Source organism: Colobus angolensis, unplaced genomic scaffold (assembly GCF_000951035.1).
Source record: "Colobus angolensis palliatus isolate OR3802 unplaced genomic scaffold, Cang.pa_1.0 Scaffold253, whole genome shotgun sequence".
Lineage (NCBI taxonomy): Eukaryota > Metazoa > Chordata > Mammalia > Primates > Cercopithecidae > Colobus > Colobus angolensis.
Genome location: NW_012115744.1, coordinates 563,167 through 574,260, shown reverse-complemented (window position 1 = coordinate 574,260; position 11,094 = coordinate 563,167). Strand labels below are relative to the sequence as shown.

At 55.9% G+C, this 11,094-nt stretch overlaps 1 protein-coding gene across 3 annotated transcripts in view; it reads left to right on the top strand.

The window, feature by feature from the left end:
- The first annotated feature begins 306 nt into the window (after positions 1-306).
- The window catches only part of NPC1L1 (NPC1-like 1), a 27,398-nt gene continuing 16,610 nt past the window's right edge, over positions 307-11,094 (top strand). The window contains exons 1-10 of one of the 3 annotated variants that reach the window (XM_011946769.1): positions 307-416; positions 1,298-2,823; positions 4,628-4,728; positions 5,141-5,313; positions 5,575-5,703; positions 6,755-6,937; positions 7,527-7,641; positions 7,823-7,950; positions 9,176-9,313; positions 9,550-9,639. In XM_011946769.1, the coding sequence (XP_011802159.1) occupies positions 363-416; positions 1,298-2,823; positions 4,628-4,728; positions 5,141-5,313; positions 5,575-5,703; positions 6,755-6,937; positions 7,527-7,641; positions 7,823-7,950; positions 9,176-9,313; positions 9,550-9,639 (2,637 nt within the window). In that variant the 5' untranslated portion in view covers positions 307-362. Of the gene's footprint in view, positions 417-1,297; positions 2,824-4,627; positions 4,729-5,140; positions 5,314-5,574; positions 5,704-6,754; positions 6,938-7,526; positions 7,642-7,822; positions 8,155-9,175; positions 9,314-9,549; positions 9,640-11,094 lie in introns of those variants that run through there. The other 2 variants (XM_011946770.1, XM_011946771.1) reach the window with 2 other exon arrangements.

The window sequence follows — 11,094 nt, the reverse complement described above, 5'->3', positions numbered from 1 at the left end:
CAGTGCCTGGTTTCACCTGTGCCTCCAGGCCCTGGCACCAACTCCAGCAGAGGCCGAGTTAGGGGCTGATAGCGTGGTCTCTTCCCCTAACTGGCTCAGCCCTCTGGCTTCGGTCGTTTTGGGAAGTGAGTAGAGACCCTAGCACCTGCATGATGAGGCTCATCTAAAGCGGGGGCCTGTGGACTGGGGCCAAACAGTGGGAGTGGTGGATCATTAACTAGCAGGGCTCAGCCTCATTGGTCCCTAACCCAGTCAGGCCAGGGTTGTCATCGAAGGGGAGGAGGCTGCCTTAATGTGTGTTCAGCCCTTGGCTATCCCTGAGGCCTGGCCCGGCTACCCGCTGACCCCTTCTCAGACCCGGGATGGCGGAGGCTGTCCTGAGGGGCTGGCTGCTGTGGGCCCTGCTCCTGCGCTTGGTGAGTCCCAGGGCTTGGCTCCACCTCCCCTACAGCCTCCGGTTAGGGACCCTGGGGCCAGCCGTGTACCAGGCGAGTGTTACTGGGTAACAGCAAGGGAGCCTCAGGGCCTGCAGGCTGGGCCAGTCTCCGGACACATGAGGGATGCCGGGCCCCACAGAGGAGGGGTGCAGGTGGAGGGTTTCCAGGTCACAGGGTTGAATGCACACAGGGGTGAAAGAGGTCGCTGGACTGGGGTGCTCCAAGTCCCTCCTGTCACTGGCCCTACTGGGGTCCAGGCCTGCAGTTGAGGGAGGTCTGAGGCAAGGAGGTGCTGGGATGGGGTTACCTAGTGAGCATTACCTAGGGAGGGCTGAGCACTCTGGAGGCTGGGAGAAGATCCAGGACTGGTGCCTCTTAAGTTCCTCGCTCCCTTTGTGTCTGGGAGGTGGGTGATGGCTTTCGGCCTCAAGCAGGTGGTGGTGGTGGTGGTGGTGGTGGTGGGAGCCGGGGGGGCCTCCTGTGCAGACTCTCCATGAGAGACCCTGGCCTCTGGATGTGGTGTGCAGTGTGGGGACTCAGGCTGACTTTGATGTGGGCAAGGCCCGGCACCTTGGAGTCAGCTTTGCCTCCTTACCCATACCTGGCCTCTCCAGCAGGACCTTCCTAAACTGCAGGTCTATCAGGCCACACCTAGGAAGAAAGGCCTGGCTGCCCTGCCCACTTGTCACTCCAACACTGGCTGGCTGGTACATGCCTCCGGGAGGCTTCCCACTCCCCACACTCCCCTTCCCTGCCCCTGCTCGATGTCCTTCTTACCGCCACGCCCTCCCTGGCTGCCTGCTGCCTGGATGGCACCCAGCTGTGTCAGGGCCCATGAGTGATGTTGCTGTGCTCTGCAGGCCCAGAGCGAGCCTTACACACCCATCCACCAGCCTGGCTACTGCGCCTTCTATGACGAATGTGGGAAGAACCCAGAGCTGTCTGGAGGCCTCATGACACTCTCCAACGTGTCCTGTCTGTCCAACACGCCAGCCCGCAACATCACAGGTGATCACCTGATCCTATTACAGAGGATCTGCCCCCGCCTCTACACCGGCCCTAACACCCAAGCCTGCTGCTCCGTCAAGCAGCTGGTATCACTGGAAGCGAGTCTGTCGGTCACCAAGGCCCTCCTCACCCGCTGCCCAGCCTGCTCTGACAATTTCGTGAACCTGTACTGCCACAACACATGCAGCCCCAACCAGAGCCTCTTCATCAATGTGACCCGCGTGGCTCAGCTAGGGGCTGGACAACTCCCAGCTGTGGTGGCCTATGAGGCCTTCTACCAGCACAGCTTTGCCGAGCAGAGCTATGACTCCTGCAGCCGTGTGCGCGTCCCTGCGGCTGCCACGCTGGCTGTGGGCACCATGTGTGGCGTGTATGGCTCTGCCCTTTGCAATGCCCAGCGCTGGCTCAACTTCCAGGGAGACACAAGCAATGGTCTGGCCCCACTGGATATCACCTTCCACCTCTTGGAGCCCGGCCAGGCTGTGGGGAGTGGGATTCAGCCTCTGAATGAGGGGGTTGCACGTTGCAATGAGTCCCAAGGTGACGACACAGTGGCCTGCTCCTGCCAGGACTGTGCTGCATCCTGTCCTGCCATTGCCCGCCCCCAGGCCCTGGACTCCACCTTCCGCCTGGGCCGGATGCCGGGTGGGCTGGTCCTCATCATCATCCTCTGTTCTGTCTTCACTGTGGTCACCATCCTGCTCGTGGGACTCCGTGTGGCCCCCACCAGGGACAAAAGCAAGACGGTGGACCCCAAGAAGGGCACCAGCCTCTCTGACAAGCTCAGCTTCTCCACCCACACCCTCCTTGGCCAGTTCTTCCAGGGCTGGGGCACCTGGGTGGCTTCGTGGCCTCTGACCATCCTGGTGCTGTCTGTCATCCCGGTAGTGGTCTTGGCAGCGGGCCTGGTCTTTACAGAACTCACTACGGACCCTGTGGAGCTGTGGTCGGCCCCCAACAGCCAAGCCCGGAGTGAGAAGGCTTTTCATGACCAGCATTTTGGCCCCTTCTTCCGAACCAACCAGGTGATCCTGACGGCTCCTAACCGGTCCAGCTACAGGTATGACTCCCTGCTGCTGGGGCCCAAGAACTTCAGCGGGATCCTGGACCTGGACTTGCTGCTGGAGCTGCTGGAGCTGCAGGAGAGGCTGCGGCACCTCCAGGTGTGGTCGCCCGAAGCACAGCGCAACATCTCCCTGCAGCACATCTGCTACGCCCCCCTCAATCCGGACAATACCAGTCTCTCCGACTGCTGCATCAGCAGCCTCCTGCAGTATTTCCAGAACAACCGCACGCTCCTGTTGCTCACGGCCAACCAGACACTGATGGGGCAGACCTCCCAAGTCGACTGGAAGGACCATTTTCTGTACTGTGCCAAGTGAGTCCGTGGTGGGGCCCAAGCGAGGAGCAGGCTGGGGCTGGGCTGCCATGGCCTCCCGGGAACCTGAAGGACCAGAGGTAGCTATTCCTATGACTCTGGCCTGGGGCTGCCCAGATGCTTATCTCTGCCTCTTGTCCAGCCGCCATTTCCTTTGGCCAGAGTTCCTGCTCATGGCTGCAGGTTTGTGCGTGGCCATCACTGGCCCTTCAACCCCGGGTCCACTCTGTCTTTCTGTAGAGCTCCTGACATGTGGGAGCTCCCTGCCACACTCTTGTTTTAAGTCTGACAGAGGAGTCTGATTGGCACAGCACATGTTTATATTTGCCTTGTTTTGCTTCTTGTTTCTGTGCTAGGTGCTGTAGGGCCGTCGGTAGACCATGAGGTACCATGGTATGCACTGGAAAAAGTGCCCTCAGGCCAGGGGTCATGGCTGGTCTCAGGCATCTGGGCCGGGTATCCTGGGGCAGGCCACAGCCACACACACTCCTATTGATTGGGGTTCGGTCCTGGTTCTGTCCACTCTGGTGTGCTGCCAACAAGGCTGCTGGGCCAAGGGGCCCGAGAGCCAAGGGCAGTAGCGGGGTGGTGGCAGTGGAGGCTCCTTGAGGTTGGAGTAGAGCAGAGGTCCTCAAAATGAACATTTAGTACTCCATACTCCAGAGCAAATGGGAGTTAAAAGGGGCAAATAGCATCTTAGTGTTATTATGAAAACAGTTCTGACCTTACAGACCCTTGAAAGGATCTCCATGACACCTAAGGGCCCCAGGCCACACTTTGAGAACCACTGGATTGGAAGAGAGTGCTGACACTTTCTGTCCACCGCTATCTGGCTCTGCATCCCTTGGCTGGGCCCCAAGTTTGGGCTGCTTCTCAGAGTGTCTGTGCCAGGAACCCAAGGGCCGTCTCTTGGAAACAACGGGAACGAGAGGAGCTATTGTTTGCTCTGGGGAGGCATCGTGGTCTGACCTCAGACTCACGTCTGATGCTAGCTTTATAGTCCATTATAGAGCATTACCTTTATTTTGACTTTGGATGCTCACAACAACTCTTGGGTGGTCCAATTATCCCCACTTTACAGACATGAAAACTGAGGCTCGCAGGGGTGTGGTAAGCTGCTCAAGGTCACACAGCAACCAGCACTTGCTTGCTGAGAGCTGAGAGAGGGGTGTAGAGAGCTTCGCTCTGGTGTCCCACCGCATCTTCACAATGATGGGCTTTGCAGAAAGGGCTAAGCTGAAGGAACTACAGACTTGCCTGAGGGCACCAGGCTAGTAAACGCTGAAAACATTGGCTCCTGGGCTCCAGGATTCCAAATTTGACCTCAATACCTAGAGGGTTTTGGGGGGCCCTAGGCAGGAGAAGGAGGCTGAGAGGGCAACATTTGAGACAGCCCATGCCAGACCCCACGGCTCAAATCCCAGCTCTTCCACCCTCATGGGACTTCAGGTGTGCTGCTCAATCCAGAATCAGATACTGTCAGAGCCAGGAAGGTCAGGCTAGTGTGTGGAGACGTGAGAGGCACAGAGGGACATGGCCCGGAGCAGCCCCTGCCTGGCGCAGAGGTGGCACTCGGCAGCTCCAACTCACTCTGTGGGTGGGGGCCTGCAGGAGATCTTGCTGATGGGAGCCATTTAGGACCCACTAGGCTGGGCTATCTGCAGTTATCTGCAGCCAGTGCCCCCCACCCCACCAGCTCACCCTCCGTAGTGCTGTGGGTCTGGGGTGGGAGGGGAAGGGAGGGGCCGTAGGGACTGGGCAGGGCCAGGAAAGGCCCTTTCCCTTTGTGGTCATCTCCCTCCAGTGCCCCGCTCACCTTCAAGGATGGCACAGCCCTGGCCCTGAGCTGCATGGCTGACTACGGGGCCCCTGTCTTCCCCTTCCTTGCTGTTGGAGGGTACAAAGGTAAGCTAAGTGGGCCCTGAGAGGAGGCCAAGGAAGATGCAGTATTGGGGCAGGAACCATAGACGGGAGGGTGGGGGTGGTGCTAGGGGTTCTCACAGCCTGGGGGTGACCTGGTTTCTGGAAGCTATAGGCCGACCCTGTCCTGTCTCCTCTCTCTGCCATCTCCTTTATCTTCTCATAGTGTTACTCAGGCACTCTGGTTTTTTGCCTGGGCCCAAAGGTCTTACCTTTGCCTGAGAGAAGTGGGGTGTAGGAGGTAAGGCCATGAATCAGATGAAGAAGGAGTGGGGGAGAAGGAGCAAGGGGTGATGGGAGGGGTGAAGCTAGATAGGGGGAGGGAATATAGGGGTGCAGCTGGAGGGGGAGGGAGGCACGGGTGCAGCAGGAAGGGACTGAGCATTTCTTATCCCAGGGGAGGACTATTCTGAGGCGGAGGCCCTGATCATGACGTTCTCCCTCAACAATTACCCTGCCGGGGACCCCCGGCTGGCCCAGGCCAAGCTGTGGGAGGAGGCCTTCTTGGAGGAAATGCGAGCCTTCCAGCGTCGGACGGCTGGCAAATTCCAGGTCACGTTCATGGCTGAGGTAGGGGCTGCAGGGTCCCTGGCTCTGGGGGTGCAACCCAGGTGGTCTTGAGTCAGTTCCTGTGTCCCCAACCTGGGCAGTGGCTGCCTGCTCGGAACAGGGTGATTGTCATGGCTGTTCTTGTAGCCTCACCAGGGATTATGGGGGGCTATCAGGCCCTGTGACGCAACACACAGTTAGTGCCCAGTGACTGAGCTATTGAGAGCTGGCCTGGCTGGAGCAGGCACGGTCAGTGGGGGCTGGTCGGGTGTGTGTCCACAGCGCTCTCTGGAAGATGAGATCAATCGCACCACAGCCGAAGACCTGCCCATCTTTGCCACCAGCTACATTGTCATCTTCCTGTACATCTCCCTGGCCCTGGGCAGCTATTCCAGCTGGAGCCGAGTGATGGTGAGAAGCGGGAGGGACACAGCTAGGTGGGCTAGCCCAGGACCCCAGGCATCTTCAGCAGGCCTTCTACAACTTTCCTAACCAGAGCATCTCAGAACAGCAGAGTGGACACACCTAAGTGGCTGCCCCAAAGGGTAATACCTCTCGAGGGTGTTCTGTGCTGAAAGTGAAAGGCCAAGAGCAGTTTTCTTTTCTTTTTCTTTTCTTTTCTTTCTCTTCTTTTCTCTTTTCCCTCCTTCCCTCTCTCTTTCTCTTTCTTTTCTCTCTCTCTCTCTCTTTCTCTCTCTGTCTCTCTTTTTTTCTCTTTCTTTCTTTTGAGACAGAGTCTTACTCTATTGCCCAGGCTGGAGTGTAGTGGCATGATCTTAGCTTGCTGCAACCTCTGCCTCCCGGGTTCAAGTGATTCTCCTGCCTCAGCCCCCCCAGCAGCTCGGATTGCAAGCACCCACCACCATACCCCGCTTATTTTTATATTTTTAGTAGAGACAGTGTTTCTCCATGTTGGTCAGGCTGGTCGCAAACTCCTGGCCTCAGGTGATCTGCCCACCCAACGTGCTGGGATTACAGGCATGAGCTACCGCTCCTGGCCATTTTTTTTTTTTTAATTTTTTGTAGAGACGGAGTCTTGCTTTGTTGCCTAGGCTGGTCTCAAACTCCTGGGCTCAAGCAATTCTTCCTCGTCAGCCTCCCAAAGTGTTGAGATTACAGGTGTGAGCCACCACACCTGACCTAAGAGCAGTTTTCTTTCTGTTACATGCCATACCCTCACTTGCCCAAATGCAAAGCTAATACTTACAATCTCTTGCAATGCGTGCTCAAGAAAGATGGAGTAGGCTCACCTATGCCTTTGGGATTCATGGACCTGCCCTTGGGAGGATGGCTCTGCAGAGGGGCTTTAATGTGAGATGTGAGCTCCTCACCACCAGGGGCATATCGGGGACCTGCAGGCACGGAGGGTGCCTGCCTGCTGTGGTGTCTCGCCTAGCTGAGGCTGGTGGGCATACTGGGTAGGTGCTAGGTGGCCAGGGGGCTGAGCCTGTTTGCATTGCAGGTGGACTCCAAGGCCACGCTGGGCCTTGGCGGGGTGGCCGTGGTCCTGGGAGCAGTCATGGCTGCCATGGGCTTCTTCTCCTACCTGGGTATCCGCTCCTCCCTGATCATCCTGCAAGTGGTGCCTTTCCTGGTGCTGTCTGTGGGGGCTGATAACATCTTCATCTTTGTTCTCGAGTACCAGGTAAGAAGGGAGGAGCTCTCCATACCCCCAACTGCCCACTCTTCTCCCAACCTCACCTCCTGGCCAGATGGGACTCTGGCATGAATTTGCTGGGTCTCCCTGCAGACTCTTTCTGTTCATAGACACTCATGTTTACAGTATCTGTAGAAACTAGAGTGTGTTGACATAAATGACTTCATCCTGCCTCTACCATCCGGAATTAGCTTTCTGTTAACCCCTTGCAATGTCTAGTAAAACCTCTCCATGTTAGTACATTACAGCCTCCTCCTGTCTTTATGCTGCTACATAGCATTCCATGGTAAGGATAAATCAGAGTCGGTTTCACCTCTCCCTGTTGGTGAACAGGGTTCCAACAATGCTTGGAACAGGGATGCTATAGACATCTCGAATGCACCAAGCATTTCTCCCAGCCAGACCCTGGAAGAAGAACATTGGCCGTGGAGAGTGTGAGGGTCTTTGATGATTCAGGAAGGTCAGAGCAGCTCCTCAGGCCTGGCTGCAGCTCTGGGCACTTGCCAGCTCCCTGCTGGCCTTTGAGGGATGGTGCCCTTGGAGGGCCCTGGCTCTTATCCCTGCTGTTCCCACACAGAGGCTGCCCCGGAGGCCTGGGGAGCCGCGAGAGGTCCACATTGGCCGAGCCCTGGGCAAGGTGGCCCCCAGCATGCTGTTGTGCAGCCTCTCTGAGGCCATCTGCTTCTTCCTAGGTGAGCCTGGGGCAGACCCTCCCCACTCGGCATTAGGCCTACTGGGTTAGTGCTGGGGCCTAGGAGTTCCCAGAGGGCAGTGGGTATAGTGCAGACCCCCTTCCCCCTGTACCCTGTCAATGTCGGCTCCCACTCTGCCCTTGAAGCCAGGGTGCCCTGACAGCCTTCTGCTCTCTCACAGGGGCCCTGACCCCCATGCCAGCTGTGCGGACCTTTGCCCTGACCTCTGGCCTTGCAGTGGTCCTTGACTTCCTCCTGCAGATGTCAGCCTTTGTGGCCCTGCTCTCCCTGGACAGCAAGAGGCAGGAGGTAGGGGCAGCTGGGCCAGTACCGAGGGACCTGCCCCTGGGTTCCCACCATGGCAGGGAGATGGGGTGGCTTTAACACCACAGAGATGGCCCAGAGAATGGGGTGGGAGACAGGGGCATTGTGCCGGGAAGGTAATATTTAGGCCACGTATTCTCCAATTTCCTATAGAAAAATAAATTTGTTTTGACAAATTTTGCAATATAATCAAACCTCCTTAAGTGCATGAGGTTCAGAAATAAAATACAGTTGACCCTTGAACAACGTGGAGATTAGGGGACCGACTGTCTGAGAAGTTGAAAATCTGCATGTAACTTTTTTTTTTTTTCGAGATGGAGTTTCGCTCTGTCACCTAGGCTAAAGTGTAATGGCGTGATCTCAGCTCACTGCAACCTCTGCCTGCTGGGTTCAAGCGATTCTCCTGCCTCAGCCTCCCAAGTACTGGGATTACAGGCCCCCACTAGCACTCCTGGCTAATTTTTGTATTTTTAGTAGAGATGGGGTTTCACCATGTTGGTCAGGCTGGTCTCGAACTCCTGACCTCAAGTGGTCCACCCACTTTGGCCTCCCAAATGCTGGGATTACAGGCGTGAGCTACCATGCCTGGTCTGCATGTAACATTTGACCCCTCCAAACTTAATTCCTACTAGCCTACTATTATCTGGAAGCCTTAATGATGACATAAGTAGTCGATAACACATCTTTTGAATGTTGTATGTATTATAAACTGTATTCTTACAATAAAGGAAGCTAGAAAAAAGAAAATGTTAGTAAGAAAGTCATAAGGAAGAGAAAAATCTATTTATTATTCACGAAGTGAAAGTGGATCATCATGAAGGTCTTTATCCTCATTGTCTTCAGGTTGAGTAGGCTGAGGAAAAGGAGGAAGAGGAGGGCTTGGTCTTGCTGTTTCGGGGGCAGCAGAGGTGGAAGAAAATCCAGGGATAAGTGAGCCCAGGCAGTTCAAACTCATGTTGCTCAAGGGTCAGCTGTATAAATGAGGGACAGACAGGAGTTGATCTGTTGGTTCAAATAATGGCATACAATTTAGAGATATTTTATCAAGATTTAAAAAAAAAAAGGCAAAGAAAACAGCACACTGGTATGTCTCCATGAGCGGCACTGGCACAGGCCACCCACAGAAGGTGACACTCCTTGGGGGCAGGAAGGTGGTCCCTGGGATCTGGTCTGCTCTGGGACTACCTCGAGGGGCTGCCTCCCGCTCCAGGCCTCCCGATTGGATATCTGCTGCTGCGTCAAGCCCCGGGAGCTGCCCCTGCCTGGCCAGGGAGAGGGGTTCCTGCTTGGCCTCTTCCGAAAGGCCTATGTCCCCTTCCTGCTGCACTGGATCACTCGAGGGGTTGTGGTGAGTGGGCCTGGAAGCACACGAGGGCAGGGGGACTAGGTGGGGACCTCGCCTCAGGAAGAGCAGGGTTGGAGGTGGGGAGGTTGCCTAGGCCCAGGTGCTGATACCTGGGGCTGGCATGCAAGTCTGCTCAACTCCAGAATGTTGCCCATGACACCCTGACTGACTTAAATTTGTGGGGAGATTGGGGGGCGGCTATTGGGCAGGGTGGTCTCATGCAGCAGGTCTCTTCTCAGCTGCTGCTGTTTCTCGCCCTGTTTGGAGTGAGCCTCTACCACATGTGCCACATCAGTGTTGGACTGGACCAGGAGCTGGCCCTGCCCAAGGTGCGCTCAGGCTCTTCTCAACCCTTGGCCCTTGGGATTTGGGGAGGGGCAGTAGCAACCAGCAGGGATGGGTTGGGGGTCTCTAGCCAGGGGCTTGACCAGAGGTGCAGAACTACTCACTGCTTTGGAGGCATCTCCAGCAGTCCTGCAGAGTGAAGCCACATTCGTGTATGAACAGCACAACAGCCAGGTGCCAGCCCCAGGCCACAGTAAGAGAAATGGCCCAGGCACCGGAGGGCTGCCCATGTGAGACCGCAGGCCACAAAGAATGACTGTCACTTTGCTGAGTGCCTGCCCAGTGTCCAGCCCTGCGAATCCTCTGGCCCTGAAGCCCAGGGAGGGCAAGGGTTCAGGGGAAGGAAAGCCCCATGGTTGGAGGGGACCTCCAAGCTCGCATAGGATTTGCAGAGGAAAGTGATAACAGACTGGCCAATGGGAGGCTGGGGCGAGCCCAGGTGTGTTTCCTGGGTGTGGCAGCGACTGTGGGGGTGGGACGAGCTGGAGGCCAAGGGCATGGTTGGGGAGAGTGCTGATTGCCCAGCCTGGATCAGAAAGTGTGTGGGTGAACAGGCACAATGCGTCAGCCAAGGCTGGAGACCTGGCTCATCTGGATGTGCACCAGTGGTGGCCGTGGACTGGTGGCCAAGAGGAAGCAGCCACAGACAACAAAGTCTGAGACACATGGTCAGACTGCATGAGCAAGCTCTGGGGAGAGGGAGGGCATCAAGGCGACTTGATGTCTAGGACCCCTCTGGAGAACTGTGATGGAGATTGGGGCAAGAGTCTGGACACTGGCAGGAGCCCCAGCAGAAGCAGCGAGGCCCAAGCCCACAGCAGGGCTGAGTGGGGTGTGGCTGGGGTAGATGTGTTAGGCAGTACTGGCTTGGAAGCCACGTGAGGGAGGACAAGAACAGACAGCTCAGGACTATACTTTGGGTGACCCTATGGAGGGAGAGCAGGTGGGGAGTCCCAGAATGAACCTGCCACCTGCAGAAGCCCTGGGGGCTATGTCATGGGGCTGAGGTGAAGAGGGTCTTTAGTGCCCCAAGAGCAAGAATGAAGGACGTGATGGGCCACTAGACCCTGCTGAGGTTTTATGTTGACGTCTTTTGTTTATTTTTCTGTTGGGGACGTTTGTTTCTTACTGCTTTTAAAATTTTTATCATTTTTTTCCAGTTTTTTATTGTGGTGAAATACACATAATAGAAAATTACCATTGTAACCATTTTCAAGTGTACAGTTCAGTGATATTAAGTACACTCAAACTATTCAACTATCACCACCATCCATCTCCAAAACTCTTTCCTTTTTCCAAAATTGAAACTTTACCCAATAAACAGTGACTCCCCATTCTCCCCTCCCTTTAGCTCCTGGCACAACCACCATTTACTTTTTTTTTTTTGAGATGGAGTTTTGCTCTTGTTGCCCAGGCTGGAGTGCAATGGCACAATCTCG